Source organism: Galeopterus variegatus, unplaced genomic scaffold (assembly GCF_000696425.1).
Source record: "Galeopterus variegatus unplaced genomic scaffold, G_variegatus-3.0.2 Scaffold1675, whole genome shotgun sequence".
Taxonomy (NCBI): domain Eukaryota; kingdom Metazoa; phylum Chordata; class Mammalia; order Dermoptera; family Cynocephalidae; genus Galeopterus; species Galeopterus variegatus.
The window spans coordinates 527,730-551,626 of NW_007727786.1; the positions used below are offsets into that span (position 1 = coordinate 527,730).

Sequence of the window (23,897 nt, forward strand, 5' to 3'; positions counted from 1 at the left end):
AAAAACAAACTTTAAAAAATATAATTCAAGGTGTTAGTTATCATGGACAAATGTTCTGAATCCCATCATAAGAAGAGTTTAGAAAACTAGAATTTTTCTTCTATAAGCTATTCAGAAAGCTATGAAGTATAACTATACAAAGAACTTTTAATATGCAAACTACATTAAATATATTTATATAATCAGCATTTGGTTCAGCCTTGTCTTCAGCTTCGCATAATTGGTACGCTCCACGATTTATAGGTTTAACCATTTTCATTTGTAGTTGTGTTTTTAGTCATCGGCCAAACCTGATTGTGTTACAGGATAAGTCATTTGAATTGTTAGCCATAGCAAGCCAGGCTAAGCCATAATAACACTATTGATGTTAGACATAATATGATTATTAATATCAGGTTTTATATCAGCTACACTCTTACTGAATCTCAGGCATATAGAAAGGTGAGGAGAAAATGGATTTGAAATATCTCTTGATATTGTTGCTTTGGAATCACTTAATTCTACAAGTGAATATTTAAAAACCGTATCTTTGGTAATTAATATTTAATTTTTGCTTTTAAGTATTTGACTCAATGGAGCCATGCTTTTCATTTTTTTCATTTCATTTCATTTAACCTTAAGAGAAAGTTAACATCTGATTTATTGCCATGGACATAATATTTGCCTTTCAATAAGAAAATATATATATATGTTAGTCTATACTGGTTAACAGTCTTCTTTTCAGAGCTTGTACATTTGCTTGACCCAATGTTATAACTTTAATTTAGTCACAGAATAAGAATAAAGAACTTATAGACTGAAAAGTGAAAAAAAAATTTGTGCATCACGACACTCCAAAATATGTTATTTAATAACAAAGAAAAATGATTGCTACCTTCTGGATAAAAGAGAAAACTTTGTAAAATATCTGAAGCACTGGATATATAACAACATTATTGTAAATATCAATATTTATGGTCTACAGTTGTAATAAAGTTCTAATAAAAACTGTGAAACATACAATCTTTTTTTAACATCTAAACAATCATTGAAAATTCAATTTTTTTTCTTCTAAATTTTTACTTCATAGGGTAGTGAATGCAACACGGCTAGAAACAGGCATTCATAATATATCTTACACCCTCAAAACAATCATATAGACTCTCCCACTATTCTCCTGTAAGCATTCCTGTTGTCTACTGCCATCAATTGTAGGGTTGGAAGGCATTTTAACAAATGGATGACTGATTCAAAAAAAGAGAAAATAAATCTTTCATTAAGACAGTCCCCTGATAGTGGACACTGCTTGTTAAGAATCCAAAGGATTTTCTCAGTGTTCCATCCCATCATTTTTGTTGACATAGTCTGTGTTCCACATTGCCCTATGGCAATGTTACTCTTGCATTCCAATGCATTTTCTTAGTTCAGCTGCAGTTTTTTCCAGTTGCTGAATGTTCCATTGCCATTGTCTTCTATTTGACTGAAGCTTGTTCACCTGACAATGCAAACGCTTAAGAATTGCGTCATATCTCTTATGTTGCACCTATTGAAAGAAGAGTACACATCAACAAGAGCTTGGAAGGATAAGTAGCAAATGGTCATAAAGGATATTTTGACTACTCTAAAGAGGAAAGCACTTGATTAGAAACTATTCACTGTAAATAATAATGATAAAAATAAACAGTAATTGTATGATAACTATTTATTCAACATTTATTACAAGTTAGAACTGTGCTGAGAGCATTCCATATATAATTAAATTCTCACAACATCTTATGATGTGGGTTATTATTACCCTAATTTTTGCATGAAGAAACTGAAGATTAAAGAGTTTAAGTAATTTGGCCAAGGTTTCATAGCTAGCAAGTCGGTGGTATTTGGGATTTGAACCAAAGTGAAGTAATACCTTTTACTTCTCAAGGCAGTTACCAGTGTTAAATCAAACTAAATTTGGCCTGAGGCAGTCTCAGTACATTGAGTCCCTATGTAAGGAACTGCAACCTAACAACTGAAAGCCTAACTTAGAAGTATACTTCTGTAACAAATAGCTGAGTCTCAGCCAATCACAGGCTGCCAATTGATCAGACCATGTTCAAATAAGGCAAATGCTGAGCTGTAACCAATTAAGCATGTGTTGGTAGTTTCCATTCAGGTACTATCTTTCTGACAAGTATAACTTTGATGCGGAGATTGGCTCCTTGAGCACCCAGAGCCAGAGGTCAAGAACACTGAAACTCAGTTGACTGACTTGATTTCCATGTTTACTAATAACCTTGTGATAATGTGGCTTCCATTGTATTTTTCCTACAAGGAGGAGAAGCAGTACTACTGACTGACATAAGTTATTTGATTTCCTTAAGAGTTTAGTTATTATAATAAATGAATAAACTGGCATTTGATTTTTATATATCAGTTTCTTATGAATTGTACTAGCATCTCTGTCTACCCAATTCTGGAACACTAACAAGATTAAGTTTCTAAGCTCACAAGGCTAAAAATGGTTTTGGCCCAGGGGTGACTTCGTGAAGGTCACCTTGTGTGCCTTCTTAAAAGACAGCCATTTGTTCAACCTCTACTGGTACCAGTCTGACTTTGATGTGTTTCTTAATATTGAAACTTGAATACCATTAAGCAGCTAAGGATATAATGGTTCTATAGAGAAACTAGCTTTTTTGCCTCGAAGAAATGGATGGGTTATTATTCCTATTTAGTTATTGTTGTTAGCAAGACAGAAAAAAAAAATGATAATCAGGCGTGATACCCTCAAAACACACTGAAAAAAAGGGAACAAGGCCCTGTACCAACCAATATAATCAGAATACCACTCTGACCTCATCTCTTACTACTTTTCTCTTTATTTCCTCCACTCTGGACACACTACCCTTCTGTTCCCTGAGCCCAGGCATGTTCCCATTTTAAAACTGTTATACTCACTTTTCTTTTTGCCTGGAAAGCTCTGCTTCAGATATTTGCACGCTTCCTTCACTTATTTCAGGTTTTTCCCCAAAGAGGTCTTCTCAGTGAAGCTTTTGTTGGCTACAAAAGCTAATATTTACCTTTTCTCTCCCCACACCACATACATTACATATCTTTCCCTGCTCCATTTGGTCCTTAACCCTATCCTTGTATAACATGCTATGTAAGAGGTGGGGGGTATAGGTGGGAAGAGGGGGGGAGAGAGAGAGAGAGAGAGAATCTCGTTTATGTCTGTCTTTCCAATTTCAATGCAAGTTTCATGAGGACAGGACTTTTATCCATTTATTTTGCTCATGACTCTATCTTTAGAACTTAGAAGAGTAATTAGTATATGGTAGGCACTCAATAAATGTATTGAATGAATTAATGAACAAATAAATTAATAAAATGAGGCAGTTCCGGTAAATCAAATGGCTTAGAAGTGGACTACTCTACGATGTATAAATTAATTGAATTGCCATCCTATTTTGAGAAGAACATCATGTGAAATATATTGCTAAATTCTGTATCGTTCAGAATTTCTCCATGTATATAACAAACACTCACACAATGTCACTGTTTACCATGGAGAAAATGCTGCACTTAAAACTCTTGGAGCTCACTTGCTGACATTTGAACATGTCATTTAATCTCTCTTTGCTTCAGATGTCTAATCTAAAGTACAGCTAAATATTTTTATGGAGGTATAAGTGCACAGATTATTAAGTGTGCAGTTCAGTGACTTTTGACAATGTAAACACCCAAATTATGTGTGTCTGTAATTCATTTTAGTATAGCACATATAGTTAGATAGCATTTTGTTATATGAATGTACCGCAACTTGTTTATTCATTCTCTCTTTTTAGGAACATTTAAGATGTTTTATTTGGAGGCTATTATGAATAAAGCTGCTATGAGAATTTATATACAAGTTTTTCTTTGTGTCATGTTTTCATTTTTCTTGAAAAAAACACCTAGGAGGAGAATTGCTGATACACTGGGTAGGCATATGCTAACTTTTTAAAAAACTGCCAAATTGTTTTCCAAAGCAGTTGTACCATTTTATAATCTCCCCAGCAATGCTTTCTCAGTATCATTTCCTTTCAGCTTTAAGAACATTCTTTAGCTTTTCTAGTAATGTGAGTCTAGTGGAAACAAAGTCCATCAGCTTTTATTGATCTGAAAATTTCTTTATTTCACTTTTATTTCTGAAAAATATTTTCACTAGATATAGAATTCTTGATCTTTTTTTTTCCTTTCAGCACTTTAGTGATGCCTTCTATTTTTCACTAGTGTCCATTGTTTCTGATTTTAAAGAATCACTCATTCTCATCGTTTTTGTGTATTTAATGTGATTTTTTTTCTGACTGCTTTTAAGCTATTTTTTCTTTATATTTTGTCTTCAGTAGTTTGGCTATAATGTCCTTAAATATATGATTTTCTCTGTGTTTACCCTGCTTGGAGTTTGCTGAATTTCTTGTGTCTTTAAGTTATACTTTTAGTCAAGTTTGAAAAATTTTTGGCCAGTATTTCCTTGAATTTTTTTATTCCCTTTTCTCTCTCTCTCCTCTCTGAGTCTATAGTTATCCTTATGTCAGATTGTTTAATATGGTCCCACAGATCATTGAAGCTGTATGTATTTTCCTTAATTTTTATTTTTCTCTGTATGCTTGTTTAGATGATTTCTACTGATCTGTCTTCCACTTTGGGAAAGATCCTGCCTTCCTTCTGATGTGCCTAATCTGCTATTAATTCCACCCAATATATTTTCTTTATTTTGACATTTTATTTTTTCAGTTCTAAGATTTCTATTTGGCTCTTTCATATGATTAAAATCCTCCCTCTTTACCCATCATACCATCATATCCATCTTTTCCTGTAGAATGTTTAACATATTTATCATAAGTTTTAGTCCTTACCTAACAACTTCCTTATAATGTTGCTCTATTGGTTAATTATTGTCTTAGCTATGGGTAATAACTTTGTGTTTCTTTACATTACTAGCAATCTTTTATTACTAATTCAACATTGTACATATGTTATAAGCTCTGGATTCTGTTATTTTCCTTTGAAAACAGTTGAGTTTTGTTCCAATCAGTAAAATTACTGGTGGATCATATTGAACTTGTGAGACTTTTACACTTGTTAGTGTGTTGTATATTTCAGTTTTGCCTTTAGATCTCGGCCTTGTCCTTAGTTCAGTTTTGTCTTAGTTCTTAGTTCTGAATGTGGTCTTTACTCCTAAGATTTGGTAGTAGTAAATGGACAGATCCCGAAATCTCTGCTCAACTCGTAAACACTCTGTTGTTTCCTAACTGTGCCTCTCTGAGTTTTATCCCCATGTATGTGCAGTTCAAGTTACAGCAAAGAATTTGAAGAAAGTTATATGTAAATTTGGGGCTCCTAATAAGGCCAAATTTAATATTTACCCAATCAACCTCATCAGGAAGGAAGTAAGAATCATTAAACAGTATAAACTTATTTCAAATGTAAGGTATTATTGTTAATGTTGATAATTATTAAAAGAAAGTATTAAGTAATAGAATAAGCATGGATCTTATCTTATGACTCAGTAATGCTACTTCTTGGTAAAAAAGGGTGTGTATATTATAATGTTCACTACAACATTACTTTTAATAATCAAACTGGAAACCATTTAGCTGTCCATCAGTTGTAGGATGGTTAAATAAATTCAGGTATAGCCATACTTTATCATATTTTATAGTAAGATACTATATAGTAGTTAAAAAGATTAAAGTAGGCCAATATATATTAATATGACAAATCTATGAGACAATTGTTAAATAAGTTACAAAATGATACTCATATGTATAGTACACTCATGTAACCCTCTCCCACCCAGAGGTGTGTACGTCTGTGTGTACCATGAGGAAGAGGTGAGAGTGATGAGAGAGAACAATGTGATAGAACGTGGTATCAAAGGAGCTATAGCCTTCCCTCAAATATTTCATCTTTTTTCAAAGAGAATATATTCCTAGAAATAAAAACAATTTTTAAAAAAGATTGGGAGAAATAGAGTCCAACAGACCTTGATTCATATCCTACTCTGTCACTTAACATTAGCTGTATAACTTTGTACAAGTTATCTAAATTTTCTAAAATTCTTTAAGATGTGTTATCATGAAAATTTAAATGGGATAGCCTATATAAAGTGCTTGTAAGATACCAGACACTCAATAAATAATAATAGGTTTAATAATACTGAACATTTCTGCTCGTACTTTCTAGAAAACAGAATAACTGTTACCATGTGATCTAGCTATCTACCTGAATAATGCTTTTCCTGACTCTATGTCACCTTTTCCCCTTTGCCTCTCTGGATTTTTCTCTTAGGACTGGCTTTCTACTTGTGTAATTATTTCTGTTTCTGACTTCAATAAATGAATGCATTTGTTAATCACGTAGCCATATGTCGTACCAAGTTAAGCATGCTTTGTTCATGACCCCTAGTAGCTCTGAAAGTGTACCAGTTTTTTTCTATCCTTTTAAATTTTGAGCTCAGACTGTACTAAATTTAGGCAAGAGTAAGCCATCAATACTTTACACAAAGTTTGTTATCATGAAATATTGCTTGCAGCACTCATCATTTGCTAAAAAGTTTTTAACTCCTCCAGTCTCCCTTGCCTGAATACTCTTGGACCTGGCAAATAACATTTTTAACCTTGAAGTAAAAATCACTGATTGCTGCTTATGGCTCTGTATTTGAAGCTTTGTGTTTGTATGCTTTGTATTTTGCTTCCCTGATTTTTTCATCAATGACTCACAGCTTATCTTTCTTCTTCTCTCTCTTATCTTTAGTTCCCTCCTTCCAAAATATATAAAGACAGACAACAGACAGGAGAAAAAAAGACACTTTAGGATAAATATTTGGAAATGGTTTTTTCATTCAGATATGGCTAAAAATACTAAAAACATTTATTTGACAGGAAAACATTAAAATTCAAAAACCATTTTCATTTTTTCTGAACCAAAAAAATGCAAAAGTAATATTAATATAAAAGCTAAAATATGCAAAGCATAAAATGTTTGAAAGCACTAAAAATTAGAACAAATGAATGTTGTACTCCAGACACAAGACCCTTGAACTGTGCCAAGGCCATGGCTAAATATATTCAGAAGGGATAGAAAAAAGACTCAAAAGAAGAAATAAGTAATAAAAATCTTCTGGTATTTGAATTCATCCTTTTTAAAAACTGGTTGTTTTGAAAAGGAGGTTATGCATATCAATGATCAATTCTTGACAAGCAATAAGTACAATTGTTGAAAAAAGAGCAATGTTCTCAAGACAATGGGATGACTGTATTTGTCCTTCAGTTTTATAATTTACTATGAAGAATCTTTAACTTGCTAAATTTTCATTTTTTCAACTATGATACGGTGATGGAACTGAAGACTACTTTTAAATGTATTAGAAGTAATAGAACTAAACTGAAAAAGCACAAAAGAATATTAATAGAGATATCCTTATTATGAAAGCTTAAAAGTAGTTTATTAAATTTGGGGGGCAAAAAGTTTTATGATGAAAACATTAAAATATGGAAGTCTTTTCCTCTAAGATTAACATTAGTGGCTACTTCCATCACCCTTTACCATTAAAAATACCAATTTATACTACTGCTTCTGGCAAGATAAAGTAGATGTACTTCATGTACCTATTCTTCCTAATAATGTTGAACCAAAATCCCTGGACATTGTATATAAAATAAACATCAGAAGCTTCTGAAAGTTGGAGAGAAGAAGGCAGACTGGCTAGGAACCTCAGGACCCAAGGAACAACATGTGTTTTCTTCTTCCTCATATATTTCAGAAAGGATTCTGGGGAGGACAGCAATCTGGAAATGCCAATAAATGCAGACAAAAAAGCCCCAAGAAAAGACTGCTCTCTCTCGAGCCAAAAACAAGGAAAACAACAGCCTTGCAAGACAGAAAACTTTTAGGCGGTAACTTCTCTATTCAAGTCAAACACTACAGAAAAAACTATGGCCCCTCCACAACCCACACCAGCAAAGGCTGACCAGAAAACCTAAACTTCTAACATCGCTTGGTCCCAATCCCCCTGCTGGGGTTGTGTCAGAGAAGGCTAATTGGGAAGCTAGGAGTTTTAATCCCCTCTGGGCAGTAATAAACTACAACCTGTTTTGTCAGTGGAGCCCATTCGAGGATTCTGGAGTTCTACTCCCATCAAGAGTTAATAATTCCTCTCCTTAGGAAGGAAGTAAGGAAGGAAGGAAAGAAAGAAAGAAAGAAAAGACCACAAAAATACGCTGAACTTTCAGAAGGAGAGAACAAACCTAAGGACACTAGAGATGGGGGGAAGGGAGGAAGGGTGTTTGGGGAGTAGCAGGTACAGTAAAAGGCATAAAGAAAAATTATATTTGTAACAATGAATATCCTAATAATAAAAAATGATAATTAAAAAAAACTTCCTCTCCTTGTTGGGGTAATGTTAGAGGAGGCCTAATGAAGAGTCGGGACTTTCACCACTACCCAGCAGTAAGGACACCTCCACACAATGTCAGCGGAGACCATGTGGAGAGCAGTATCAAGGCACCACTCCCTCTCCAAGCCAGAGTGGTATCAGCAGAGGCCTAGAGGCAGCCAAAACTCCCACTTCTGGCCAGCAGTAACAAGAAGCCCTTCTCCTTTACATGGGTATCAGTGGAGACTGGCAGGAGAATCTGGACTTCAACCACCACCTGGAAGTAACAAAGATCCGGAATCTTAAAAGATAATACCCAACATGTCCAGTTTTTAATAGAAAATTGCTCATCTTAACAAAAACCAAGAAGTTCTCAAACTGAATAAGAAATGACAATCAACATGCACCAACACTGATATAACACAGAAGTTACAATGATCTGACAAGCATTTTAAAGCAATCCTCATAAAAATGCTCACAAGTAATTATAAACATGCCTGGAATAAAAATGGAAAAAATAGGGCCGAGCCCGTGGCACACTCGGGAGAGTGCAGCGCTGGGAGTGCAGCAGCGCTCCCGCCGCGGGTTCGGATCCTATATAGGGATGACCGGTGCGCTCACAGCGCTCACTGGCTGAGTGCGGTTCGGCCAGTCTCAGAAAGGACAAAGAACAAAAAAAAAAAAAAAAAAAAAGGAAAAAATAGAAAGTGCTGGCAAAGGAATAGCAGATATAAAGAAGACCCAAAAGGAAATTTAAGAAGGAACTAAAAGATACAATGACCAAAATGAAAAATTCAGTGGATTTCAACAGAAGATGGAGGGAACATAGAAGAGTCAGTGTCCTGGAAGATAAAACGCTAAAATTACTCATGTGAACAATAGAGAGAAAACAGATTAAAAGAAGAAATAAACAGAGCTTCAGGGGCCAATGGGACTATAACAAAAGATTTAACATCTGTGCCATAAGTGTTCAAAAAAAAAAAAAAAAAAAAAAAAAAAGGAAAAAATAGAAAGTGCTGGCAAAGGAATAGCAGATATAAAGAAGACCCAAAAGGAAATTTAAGAAGGAACTAAAAGATACAATGACCAAAATGAAAAATTCAGTGGATTTCAACAGAAGATGGAGGGAACATAGAAGAGTCAGTGTCCTGGAAGATAAAACGCTAAAATTACTCATGTGAACAATAGAGAGAAAACAGATTAAAAGAAGAAATAAACAGAGCTTCAGGGGCCAATGGGACTATAACAAAAGATTTAACATCTGTGCCATAAGTGTTCTGGAAGGAGAGGAAAAAGAGGGCAGAACTGAAAAAGTATTCAAGTAATGGCTGAAAAATCCCAAATTTTGCAAAAGACATAAAGCTATAGAACCAAGAAGCTAGGAGAACCCCACACAGGATAAGTCCAAAGAAATCTATGACAAAACATGTTATATTAAAACTTCTGGAAACTCAAGACAGATAAAATCTTGAAGGCAGCAAAAAAGAAAAACGTTACCTATCCAGGGAAAAACAATTCAAATGACAGCAGATTTCTCGTCAGAAATAACAGAGGTCAGAAAAAAGAGGCACAGCATTTGTCAACTGTGGAAAGAACTGTCAACTAAGAATTCTGTATCCAGCAGAAATATCCTTCAGGAATGAAGGAGAAATCAAGACATTCTCAGACTAAAAAATAAAAGAATTTGTCACCAGCAGACATAACCTAAGATAATGAACTTAGAGGTTTTCTAAACAGAAAGGAAATGATAAAAGAAGGAAACTTGGGCCGACCCAGTGGCGCACTCGGTAGAGTGCGGAGCTTGGGAGTGCGGTGGCGCTCCCGCCGAGGGTTCGGATCCCATATAGAGACCGGTCCGCTCACTAGTTGAGCGCGGTGCGGGCGTGACACCGAGGGTTGCGATCCCGTTGCCGGTCGCGGTACGGGCACGACACTGAGGGTTGCGATCCCGTTACCAGTCACAAAAAAAGACAAAAAGGAAAAAAAAAAAAAAGAAGGAATCTTTTATTAGAACATCAGGAAGGAAAAATGAACATGGTGGAACAAAAACATGGGTAAATACAATAGACAGATGGAGAAATCAGAGCTAAAGGGTGCAGATTTCTTTTTGAGGAGATGAAAATTTCTAAAATTAACTTTGGTTATGGTTGCACATATCTGTGAATGTACTGAAAGTCATTAAATAATGTGCTTTATAGGGTGAATTGTGTGGTATGTAAATTATATCTCAATAAAACTGTTTTTAAAAATCAGAATAGTGATTACTTGATGAAAGGGGCACAAGAGAACTTTCTGGACATGCTGGGAAAGTTCTATATCTTGATCTAGGTGATGGTAACAGAATTGTATGTATATATTTGTCAAAATTAATCAAACTAAACATTTACAATTTGTGTACTTACTCTTATAACAATTATACCTCAATAAAATGTTGCCACTGAAAAAAATTACTAGGTAATCTCACATTTCTTTCTAAAATTTTAGGAATTTACACTTACACCAAGAGTGTATTAAAATGTAGGTGCTCTTCATCTTACCAACTGTAATATTGATAATTTGATGGGCTAAATGTGAGACTTCACTGTAATTTTAATTATCAATCTCTTATGGTTAATGAGGTTAGTCATATTTTCCATTGTTTTTTGGATATTCATGTTCCAAAAAATGTCATTTCATACCATTTACCTGATATTTTACCAGCTTGTTTGACACTTTCTTATCTCTTTCTTTCCACTTACATATGTTATAAATGTCTTCTCTAGAATTGAGTCTTGTCTTCTCTATTGTTATGGTATATTTCCATAATCTAGAAATTTATGACAAAGTCAAAAGTAAAAATATTTAACCATAAAGTTTATGGTTTGGGGTGGTTTTTTTGCTCTTTTAAAAGAAATGCTTCTCTGACACAATTAAGTTTTTTCCTAAATTGTCTTCAATACTTTTAGGAGTGCGTGTGTGTGTGTGTGTGTATTAGGAGGTAGGAATTGAATATTATTTCAAAATTTTCTTTATTTTTACTTTTCCATATAGTTAACCTATTTTGTCCATACCATTTATGCAAAGGTTTTCTGGATTCTCTTTTTTCCTGTTTCTTCATCGTGTTTTCCCTATTTTTATACTACTTGTATACTGTCTTACTATTTATAGTTTGATAATAAATAGTGGTGTCTAGAAAGGCAAAAAAAAAAAAAAAAACACCCTATTTATTTAGATTCCTAATAAACCACAATGTAAAATCATACTGTTTCTTATAGAGCATATGTAAAGGTAAGGGTTTTATCTTCATATTCCTCAGATGCTTTTTTATTGTGTCAAATTAGTCACAAGTAAGTTGAAACATCCATCTTTTTTATTTTCCAAATTAATGTCTTACAGGTAAAAATTATTTTTTATTTACCTTTAATACCACATTCTTTTCTGTTTTTGTTCTCCATTCATCCAAACAATAAAGACTATAGAGGTCTACTGGTGGCACCACACACTTTAGGAATTTAGTCTCATTTTCAATTTTGTATATCGTTTTTTTTTTTTAACTTGATTTTTGATAATTGCAAATATGAAATCAAAGAGGTTTAGAATAACAATGATTTCCATTGTCTTTTACTCTACTTGAGGAGTCTCTGATGTCTAGGAATGGTCATCCTCTTTGACTGTCCTGCCTCTGCTTTCCAAACATTAATTGGGTACCAAGTTGTTGGTGAAATGAGACCTGGAAGAATTGTAGGCCAGATTTAAATAGGAGTGAGTGCTTGCTTTGTTTGAATGCATTCACATATTTGAACATCTTTGATTGAGGGAGTTATGTCTAATTATCTATTAATGATTTGTATTTATCTACTGAATTTTATAGTTCTTTCTTGCTCTCTAGCTGCCTTGAGATTCAGAGTAAACTATGAAAATATGAATATAGTATAAGTTTAAGAAATGGTCCCATAAAACATTGAAATCTAGATAATTAAGACTTACCTCTATTTCTTTTCTTAATTTTTCATGTGTCTTTTTTTCTTCCTCAAGAAAACAAGTTTTTTCAGTGATAGATTCTTTTATAGTTACAATTTTATCCTTTAGCTTTGTAATGTCTTCCTGTATGTTAGTAAAATTTAAAATACAAGTCAAAAAAGGAATGGTCAATATAAATCCAAGATTTTCAGTGTTTCTATAATTTAAGAAAACTAGCCAAATAAAAATTTAATTTTGATAAACATGATTAGAATATCATTTTTGGTGTACAGAATAAAGAACAGTTATTCAAACAAACAAACCTTGGATTTGAAAACATAAAACTAAAAACCAAATGAAAATAAGATATAAAGGAAGGTGGTATTTATGGTTGCAACTGCCCAGCAACAGTATAAAGGATACTTTTTAATACTCTAGCAATAAATGGTAGATGCTTTAAGTTTGTATCTAATATTGTCTTCAAAGAACAGTAAGAGAAATAGAAAGATAATTAAGGTGTAATTATTAATTCATATTGTTGGCATAACAGCATTAAGCATAATAAATTGGTTTAAATTGGTCTGGATCCATTAGCATAGAAGCCAGGGCTTCGGCATTTTTGTGAATTACACTTTCTGCAATGAATGGATTAATTGTTCACTGTGGTTTTGTTTGACCATGTATTTTTACAACTCCACAGGACATTTGTGGATGTTTTCTTTATGAATTTGCACATTTGGGACAGTTACATAACTCATGTACTTATTCAAGTTTTTTTTTTTTTAATCTTTTTTTTTTTTTTCGTGTCCGGCAACGGATCGCAACCCTCAGTGTTGCGCCCGTACCGGACCGGGAACGGGATCGCAACCCTCGGTGTTGCTCCCACACCTCGCTCAGCCAGTGAGCGGGAACCGGTCTGTATGTGGGATCCGAACCCTCGGCAGGAGCGCCACCGCGCTCCCAAGCGGCGCACTGTAGCAGCGCGCCACTGGGCCGGCCCTCAAGTTTTTTTTTTAATTGTGAAAATTGTTTCTGAATATAGTAGAATAGCTGTGTAACCATATTTTGTTAACTTAATGATGAATTTATTATTTAATATATGTACTTGCAAAAAAGAATAGAAAAAATTTTGATAAGTAATTCAAACCTGTACTTGTGTTATTCGGTTCCCTTGTGGATTTTGGAGATCTTGCATAAGTTCCTCTTTCATTGTCTTTAGTTTTTTAACAAGATCTCGTTTTTCCTGGAGTTCAGTCATAAATGACCATTTGCTTTCTATCTCCCCCAAACTATCTTTATGTGCTTTTATTTTTGAATAATATACATTATATCTTATCATGTGTTCCTCAAAATCTTCTTGGGCTGTTTCTATGTCAAATTTAAGCTTTACATTTTCTGTATGTAAGGACTGAATTTGAGTTTCCAGGCTTCCACAGTGAAGTTTGGTATTCTCTATAGCAGCATCTTGCTGAAAAATTTGCCTCTCTGTTTCTTTAGTTTCTGCAGAGACAGCTTCTATTTGTTTTTCAAGCTCATGAAGTTCATTCTGCAATATATTTCAACATTATCATTATTAATTCATGATATTCAACATGAGAGGAAAATCATTGTTTTGATCCATAATGCCTTTAGGAAAATCACTGAACATAAAAATATATATTTGTCTAATATAGAAAAAATTAATGCATAATAGAAGGAAACATGCAATAAAGTAATATAATTATTTTATAATCTCAGAAGGATCTCAGAGTTATATATTTCTTATTTTTTAATGTTCATCTAATTCTAAATATTAAAATTTCATAGTCTTAACATTTTATACATAAAATATTTTTTCAAAACATTTTAATATACTTATGAACATCAGAATTACACACTCAAGAAAGACAATATGATAAAAATGATAAAGTCCTGAGTTAAGAATCAAAAGATCTAGGTTCCAGCACCCTTATGGCTATATTAGTTTGTATGATCATGTATAACAAACTTAATTACCTCACCCAAACTTCACTTTCTTCATTCGTAAAGTGAATATAAAAATATCTACTTTGCCTCCCTGGGCACTTAGAATTAATAACTAGTGCCTCCTTGTTAAAACTTAGTTTTCACACTCTTCTCTGGTTCTCCTTGGATATCTCTAAGCTTTCCTTCTCAGTCTCAAAGTTTCCTTCAAATGTAGGCATTCCTCAGACTTCAGTCATTATAATTTTCTCTTCTCACTCTATATAAATTTCAGTCATTATAATTTTCTCTTCTCACTCCTTGGGTAATCTCAGCCATATTTACATCTTGAGCTATATATCTGCTGATGATTCACAGAATATAAGTGGCTGTTGAGTTCTACACCCAGCTGCTATTGGCCATCTCAAATTCAACACATTCGAAAATCAGACTAATTCTTTCCCCCACCCCCACCTATTCCCTCTTGTATCAGTTATCTATTGCCAGAACCACGAAATCTCAGTGACAAACAATAAACGTGTTTACTGCTGACATGACTGGGAACAGCTGGGTTTGGCTAGGTAGTTCACATAACTGGGAGCAGTGGGGGTCGGCTAGTTATAAGATGATTTAGGTTGGCTTTAACTGGATGATTGGGATGTCTTGGCTTTGCTTTATGTGTGTCTTATCCTCAAGTGGGCCAGCACAGGCATGTACTTCTCATGATGATAAGAGACGCAGAAGAGTGAAAGCTGAATTATATAAGCTTTTCTAAAGCTTTGGCTTGAAATACCTCAGCTAGTCACATGATCAAACTCAGAGTCAAGGGGTGAAAGTGTATCTGCCCACTATGGGAGAACATTGTAATTCCATGGCAAATGGTGTGAATATACAGAAGGAAAAAAGTTGGAATCCAAAATGCAATTCCTATTCCCCTATACTCCCAAACTTAGTTAATGGTATCATCATGGTAGCCATCCTTAATTCCTCCCTTCTCTTTATTATCTATATATAACTGTTCACCAAATTCTATAAATCCTCCCACCAAAATAACTCTGCAGTCTAATCTTTATCCTTCTTTTTTCTATCTAGTATGGTCATCCTCTTTAAATAAATTTCTAATGTTGGTGGGAGGCACTGTGTTAAAAAGGCAAACCCCCTCTATCCTTTTCCTGGCAGAGACAACAGAGGTAAGTACATAGAAAAACACAATGTGCTGATGAACCTCAATTTTTATCTCCAGCTCTGATATTTCAAATGCCCAGTTAACATTTCTATTTGGATGTCTAATGTACATCTCAACTATATATATATTCAGAAAAGAACATTTAATTTATATACCAAACATGTTCTTCCCCAAGTCTCTTTGATTTCAATAAATTGCATCACTTCCCACCAGAATACTCAAAAGCCTAAAAGTCATTTCTTTTAGTTGAAACATAATTGATTGTACATATCGTGAGATACAGCATTAAATATCAACACAATGTGCAATATGTGATGCTCAAATCAGAATAATTAGCATATTCAACATTATACAATGTAATCACATTTTGTGGCCCTTTACCAATTTCTTGCTAAGCCCCCTCCCCCTTTCCCACCTCTAGTGGCCTCAACTCCGTTCTCTCCTTTGGAAAGTACAACAAACTATTTTGATTGTTACATCTCTCTTTCTTTTATTTGTTTGGGTTTTTCTTTTCTTTTCTTTTCTTTTCTTTTTTTTAGCTCATACATATGAGTGAGGACATGTGGTATTTCTCTGTCTGTGCCTGGCTTATTTCACAACATAATTTTCTATAAGTTCATCCATGTTGCTGTGAATGGCAGAATTTCATTCTTTTTTATGGCAGAGTAGTATTCCATTGTTTACACATACAACATTTTCCTCATACAGTCATCCAGCAATAGACATTTAGGTTGGTTCCAACTCTTGTCTACTGTAAATAGAGCTGTGATAAACATGGGAGTACAGGTATTCCTTTGACATGATGCTTTCCATTCCTAGAAGTCATTCTTCATTCTTCCCTTTCTGTTATCCCCACAACCTACTTTCCAGCAAATCCTGATGGCTGGGCCTCCAAAATAAAATTGCAAATTCACTTTTGACCAATCTTTGCAGCACAGCTTAACTTGTAACTCTTCTTGTTTCCATTCCTCCCCCTAACTCCCAAATAGGCTCCATATATCAGGCAGAAGAATCTTTTTAAAACATAAATCATATCATGTTACTTCCCTGTTCAAGATCTTCCAGTGGTATCTCTTTGTACTAGTAATAAAATTCAAATTCCTTAAAATGAATTATATGCTCTAATCCCAATCTATTTGGCAATCCTTCTCATCTACTACTCTCTCCTCTTTCATTCTTCTTTCTGTTTCTTGTATATGCCTAGTAAGGTGGATTCATCTACCTTAAAATTCTCTCCCCCTAGCTGTTCTACCTGTTGTGTATTTGTCTTTCACAATTCAGCTTTATTATTCCTCAGAACAGTCTTCCCTGAATCAAAATATAAACTAACCACTCACCCTCTCCCTCTCTCACATCCAGTTACTCTCTACAAATTACACTACTGTATTTCCTTTGTAACACATCAATCTTTGAAATTACCTTCTTTTTATTTATTTCTTGCCTCTCCTGACTAGAATGTACTCTTTATATGGCTGTAGGAAACTTGTCTGTCTTCTTTACCAACATCTTCCAAGTGGCTAACAGTACCTGGCACACAGTAGGTGCTCAATAAATATTTATTAAATGTGTAAATGAATGATGCACATGGAATGGTCAGGAAAGGGATATGTGCCCCACCAGCTATATCAGGCTATCAACTCTATTGATCAATACAGGGAGAGATACATTTCCACTAATTTGGTCATCATCTCTTCTCTTTCCTACACTAATTGTAGATTGTTAATTTTTATCACTGACTTTAGTATCTTTCTCCTTCAACCCATTTCTACCCTTACACTACAATTATATTATTTTTCCTCCTTCTCCTTCCTCTTACTCTTCTCCCTCTCCTACTCCCCCCTCTTCTCCTTCTTTTTCTGTTTATAGCTTTATTGTGGCAAAATTGATGTAAATAAACTCCATATATTTAAACTTTATAATTTGTGAGTTTTGACATTCTTACAAACTCATGAGAACATTATCACAATTAAGATAATAAATATATCCATTACCCACAAAAGTTCTTTTTTATTGCTGACTAGTATTCCATTGTATGGATATACCATACTTTGTTAATCCATCCATCTAATTGATGGGCATTTGGGTTGTTTCCAGTTTTCCAGTGGGCACATACATTATTTATTTCTCTCCTGGGTAAATGCCCATAAGTGAAATGGCTGGTTTATATAATAGAAATAGGTTTAACTTTTTAAGAACCTCTAAACTGTTTTCCTAAGTGGTTTTGTCATTTTACATGCCATCTAACAGGTTCTGGGCATTCCACACCTTCCATATCTGCATCAGCCCTTGGTATGGTCAGTCTTTTTAAATTTAGCCATTGTAGTGGGTTGGATATATATAATGTAAATATAAGTACATTGCCATATATGTTTTCAAATATTTTCTCCCACTCTGTGCAACCCAAAAGCCCAAAGAACCCCAGCAAGGATACTTTATCTTCATTTTCATAATAGTATATTTTGAAGAGAAATTTTTAAAAATTTTTGATGAAATCCATTTAAAAAATTTTTGTGTCCTAGTAAAAAAATCATTACCAAACCTAACATCACTAAACTTTTCTCCTAAGATTTCTTGTAGACATTTTATAGTTCTGACTCTTACATTCAGGCCTATGATTCATTTTTAATTTTTGTATATGGTATCGGACATAATTGGAGGGTTGTTTTTTTTTTTTTCATGAGGATATTCAATTGTTTCTCCACCATTTAGTGAAAAGATTACCCTTCTCTAATAAATTGCCTTGGCACCTCTTCAAAAATCAATTGATATGTGTGGGGCTATTTCCAGACACCTTATTTTCTTCCATGGATCTATATGTCTATCTTTATGCCATATCATATTGTTCTGATTACTTTACTCTATAATAAATATTAAATTCAGGTAGTGTGGTATCATAGAAAGATATTTTGTCTTTGTCTCTGGCTCCTAGCACAGAGCTCCTTGAAATTTCCTAAGTGGTAAGGGTGAAAGAAGCACCTTTTTTCTAATGAGGTGACTCTTGGTGGGCCCCTAGATCGCTTCAAGATGGCAGCTGGTTGTCAGAAAGACCAAGCCTTGATTTGAAGCCTGGAACTTTCAGCCCACCCCCACAACCTCTAGGGAGGGGAGAAGGTCCGGAGATTGAGTTAATAATCAATCATGTCTACATGATGAAACCTCCATAAAAACCTTTACATATGGGATTCAGAGAGCTTCTGGATTGGTAAACACATCAAGGTACTGAGAGAGTGATGTGTCCAGAGAGGGTATGGAAGCTCTCTCCCCACAACCTTGCTCTATGAATCTCTTCCATTTTGGCTGTTCCTGAGTTGTATGTTGTATCTTTATAATAAAGCAGGAGTAATAAGTAAAGTGCTTTCCTGAGTTCTGGGAGTCATTTCAGAAAATATCAAAAGTTGGGAAGGGGATATGATTTATAGCCAGCTTATGAGAAGTATGGGTGGCCTGGGACTTGTCAGTGGCTCTGAAGTGGGGACAGTCTCATGGGACTGAGACTTTTAACTTGTGGAATCTGATGCTAACTTCAGGTAAATAGGGTCAGAATTGAATTAAACTGTTGGGCACCCAGTTGGTGTTGAGAGAATGAGAAAATGGTTGTTGGTGTTAGAAATCATCCCAAGTGGCATAAGACTTCCAACACCGTTCTTCTCCAAAAATGTCTTGGCTATTCTAGGTGCTTTGCACTTCCACATGACTTTCAGAATCAGCCTGTCAATTTCTCCAGAAAAATGCCTACTGGGTTTTGATTAGGATTGCTTTTAATCTATAGATAAAATTGGGAGAACTGGGGGCCGGCCCGGTGGCGCACTGCTACAGTGCGCCACTTGGGAGCGCAGCGGCGCTCCCGCCGAGGGTTCGGATCCCACATACAGACCGGTTCCCGCTCACTGGCTGAGCGAGGTGTGGGAGCAACACCGAGGGTTGCGATCCCGTTCCCGGTCCCGGTCCGGTACGGGCGCAACACTGAGGGGTGCGATCCGTTGCCGGACACGAAAAAAGACAAAAAGGAAAAAAAAAAAAATTGGGAGAACTGACATATTAACGATACTGAGACTTCTAATTCATAAAAATGGTGTATCTCTCCATTTATTTAAGTCTTCTTTAATTTTTCTCATCCATGTTTTACAGTTTTCAGCATACAAGTCTTATAAACCTTTTGTTAAATTTACCCCTAAGTATTACATAGTTTTGATGCTATTGTAAGGGTACTGCTTTTTAAATTTTAATTTTTGATTTTGTATTGCCAATATATAGAAATATATTTTTATATATTAATCTTTACCCTGCAACCTGTCTAAACTCACTTATTAGTTCTAATAGCTGTTTTGTAGATTCCTTGCAGTTTTCTAAAGATAATCATGCCATCTGTGAATAAAAACAGGCTTACTTCTTCCTTTCCAATCTGGATATGTTTTATTTCTTTTTCTTACATTATTGAACCACCAGTATCATCCTGAATTGAAATGAAAGCAGATATCCTTGCCTTGTTCCTGATCTTAGGAAAGAAACATTCAGTCTTTCACCATTAGTTATGTGGTTGGCTGTAGGATTTACGTAGACACTCTTTTTTAGATTGAAGAATTTCCCTTCTATTCCTAATTTGCTGAGAGTTTTTGTCATGAATGAATGTTGGATTTATAACAAGTGCTATCTTTATAAAACATAAATTTAATCATTTCCTCCTTGCTTAAAACCCATCAAAGGCTTCTCATCATCTTCAGAATAAAGTCCAAATTTTTTATCATGGTATATATCTTCCATAACTTCTCAAAACATATTCTATGTTATGCTACCACCAAACTACTTACAGTTCTATGAATGTGCCAATGCTATTTCAGGTCTCTGTGAATTTTCTTAGGTTCTTTTTATCTGGAATATCATTCTCCTCACCCTCTAACCTTTAAACCTATTCCATACACCCAATTACTCAGGTAAACTCCAGCTGTCCTTTAAAACTCAACTGAAACTTCTTGTGATTACTCCTTCTTTAGTTGTGTTCATGCCTTTATTGTGGATATTATTACCCTGCATGTAATTACTTGTTTACTTCTTTGTCTGCCTCCCCAGTAGATGAGCAATAAAGAGTGAGGACAATGTTTAGCAAAATGCTTAATAGAAAGAAGGCCCTCAAACAAGTGAAATAATGTCTGTGATACCCTTAAAAACTGAGAAGTTCTACAGAAAATTTTTTTCTTTTTTTAAATTTTATTCTAACTTATGCATTGTAGTTGTACATATTTATGAGGTGAGGTATATCACCTCATAAGTAGGTTTTGATACAAGTATGTGTCGTATAGTAATTGGGTCAGGGCAGTTAATGTATCAATCACCTCATGCATTTATCATTTCTTTGTTGTCAGAAACATTCGAAAGCCTCTCCTCTAGCTGTTATGTAATATACAAAACTTAACTGTTAACGATAGTCATCTTTCTGTGCAATAGAACATCAGAACTCATTCCTCCTTTCTAATTGTAATTTTGTACCTGTCAACCTGCCTCTCCCTGCCCCTGCCCCAAGTCTCTGGTAAACAATGTTCTATTCACTGCCTCTATAATATCAACTTTTTTTTTTTTCAGATTCCACATGAGTGAGATCATGTGGCATGTCTGTCTGTGCCTGCCTAACTTCACTTAACATAACATCCTCCAAGTCCATCTGTGTTGCCGCAAGTGATAAGATTTCATTCTTTTTTATGGCTGAATAGTATTGCATCGTGTGTGTGTATATATATAAAATACATTTTTTAAAAAATCATTGATCTGTTGTTAGACACTTATGTAGATTCCACATCTTGGCTATTAAATTGTGCTGCAGTAAATATGGGAGTGCAGATATCTCTTTGACATACTGACTTCATTTCCTTTGGGAATATACCTAATAATGGAATTCCTGGATCAAAAGGTAGTTTTATTTTTAATTTTTTAGGAACCTCCATACTGTTTACCATAATGATTGTACTAGTTTACACTCCCACCAACAGTATGAAAGTGTTCTCTTTTCTCTACATCCTCACCAACACTTGTTTTCTTTTGTCTTTTTGATAATACCCATTCTAACTGGAGTGAAGTGGTATTTCATTGCTATTTTCAGAAAATTTATATAAATCTAAGACGTTATTATTTTTGTATTACATTCTATTGTATAAATACAATATGTTCTAAATGTAACTAACATTGCAAATATTTATATGAAACTCATATTATGATAATAATATAATTATGATCATTATATGTCTGCTAATGCATTAATACTTAAAACCAATGTCAAAATCACTTCCTATACTGTCTGCCAGGGCTCCACCAATGACTTTACATATATTTACAAGTTAACTCACTTGATACTAATGAAAACCTTATAGGTAGTCTTATTAATATCTGCATTTTACAACTGAGGAAACAGAGGCACAGAAAAATTTAATCATGAAGGTAGAAGTAGCAAATCTGGCCTTTCAAACTAGGCAGTTCAGGTCCACAGCCTATTCTTTCCATTTCTACGATATATATATGATAATTTTTACAAAGCACAAGATATTGTTTTCATTTTCATTTCTTTAGTCATATTCACAGAGTGTAGTCATATCGAATTATGCTACATGCAAAGACCAAGTATGGCTCCCATATTCCCTGTAGTGTGATTGTGAATATATTATGAAAGGGAAAGAACATAGGGGGAGCCTACTTGAAATGTTCACTGACACTTAGAAACTCCCAAGCCATAGCTTAAAACACTGGCTTAAAACTTAACTTTTCTTCAATTCAGCATTTTAGGAAAAAACTATCAAATAGAAGTGAATTTAAGATAATTCTTTGTGATATTCTTTGTTTTATATGCTTATACTACAGTTGCAATACCATTGTTGAATCTTTGTATATTGGGAGTATAAAAAAGTTCCATAAAACTGGAAGATTCATATAGACTTTAGGGATAACAGAATAATTGAGAGAGAGTAAATATTAATTTAAAATTGACTCTCAATATTAAGTATTTTAATAACTTCCCTGTCACTAATTTAGTTCTGAAGAAAACAAAGACATTTAAAAGACTATATAAAAGAATTTACCTGCAAATGAAATAGAACTTTTTTGTTTTTTTCTATCTCTGATGTTTGTAATTGCTGCTGCTTTGCCACTTGTGCTACAACACAAGTTAATGAAGATGTGTCTTGGTTATCCATAGCTAGACAAAAGAATAAAGTACATAAAAAAAAGTCAAAATGTAAACAAGAGAGTTATGCTTCTTTACTCATAATCATAAAAAATTTTTTCATGTTTTTCTCATAAATAAACTAAATTTAGGATTGGTAATCATCCCTTTCTGACTATAAACAAAACCAAAATCACAGGCAATCATAATAGGCTGTTCAAAATTTCTTACCATAATGTTATACCTGCTACTTTACAAAACAGTATATTTTGATTTTTTTATCCAGACCACTTACACATTTACTGTAATAACAGTGCTACCATAACAACTCTATAGCAATTACGGTTGATTAATTTTCACTATAGGCCTGTACTTCCAGGTTGTTATGCCTTTTCTAAACTCTATATATGATTCTTCCAAAATTTAACTGCTTCCCTCTACTCTAATTCGCTATCAGTTTTAACGTAATTATTCCATCATACTACATTTTTGTTGGTGCTGATCTTGTAATTACTTATTTCTTAAGATCGCTGCATTACCTTCTTTAGGAACTCCTTGCCTTTTCCTTTCTTTCACTTTCGTTTTTTCCTGTTATATATTCAAGATCCTGAAAGTTAAATTAATTGTCAAATATGTTACAAGGATGGCAATGACATTTCATTATTAGTGCCAAGAATTAAAATACAATGGTTAAGTGAGATTTTGGAAGGAAAGTACCCTGTATGAGGGTACTTCAAAAAATTCATGGGAAGATTTGTATTAACTGTTAATTCTATTTTTCCATGAACTTTTTAAAGTACTCTCGTATTTGAGTCTTGATTGTCCTGCTTTTCAGCTGTTAGGACCTTGACTAGGTTTCTTAACTTCTTTGATCTTCAGTGTCTTCATCTGTAAAACCTCATAGGGCTGTTGTAATAAGGTGATATATGTAACATGCTTAGCATAATACCTGACATATACTGAATAATCATTATGGATTAGTAGCAGGTACCTCCAGTACTATGATGAAATAGATTCTGAAACTATAACCAGAATCTGTGAGAAACAATGCCAAAAAAGATTAGCAATTTTTGCCGTGGGTATAGAACATAAGGAATACAGCACTACTGTCTAGCACCCACTATTCTTACCAGGGTAAGCTCTAAGCAAGTCTAAAGTCATATTTTTCTCTATTCTCTATTTAGGAGTAACTGATAAGATGAACAGGCAGATATTTTCCTTCTTTGAAAGATGAAGGTAAAGAGTTCCTTCCAACATACGGGTGCTGAGTTTGCAGAGTTAAGGGCATTATCACCTTTAGGAAAAAGGGTATC

The 23,897-nt window shown here is 34.2% G+C and overlaps 1 protein-coding gene across 1 annotated transcript; it reads right to left on the reverse strand.

The window, feature by feature from the left end:
• Positions 1–750: 750 nt before the first annotated feature.
• Positions 751–23,192, reverse strand: CCDC122 (coiled-coil domain containing 122). Its single transcript, XM_008578386.1, has 5 exons — positions 23,124–23,192; positions 22,502–22,617; positions 13,461–13,859; positions 12,341–12,457; positions 751–1,522 (listed from the first exon to the last, which is right to left on the reverse strand). Exons 2-5 carry the CDS (start codon positions 22,613–22,615, stop codon positions 1,373–1,375), a joined length of 780 nt encoding a protein of 259 aa, XP_008576608.1. The 5' UTR covers positions 22,616–22,617; positions 23,124–23,192; the 3' UTR covers positions 751–1,372.
• Positions 23,193–23,897: the final 705 nt, after the last annotated feature.

What these genes read in the sequence shown, in the direction of transcription:
- CCDC122 (XM_008578386.1), bottom strand. Translation starts at nt 22,615, where the DNA reads ATGGATAACCAAGACACATCTTCATTAACTTGTGTTGTAGCACAAGTG. An exon ending in ACCGAATAACACAAGTACAG is followed by an intron (nt 12,458 to 13,460) that starts GTTTGAATTACT and finishes ACTAACATACAG; the next exon opens with GAAGACATTACAAAGCTAAA. An exon ending in AATTAAGAAAAGAAATAGAG is followed by an intron (nt 1,523 to 12,340) that starts GTAAGTCTTAAT and finishes TTCTTTCAATAG; the next exon opens with GTGCAACATAAGAGATATGA.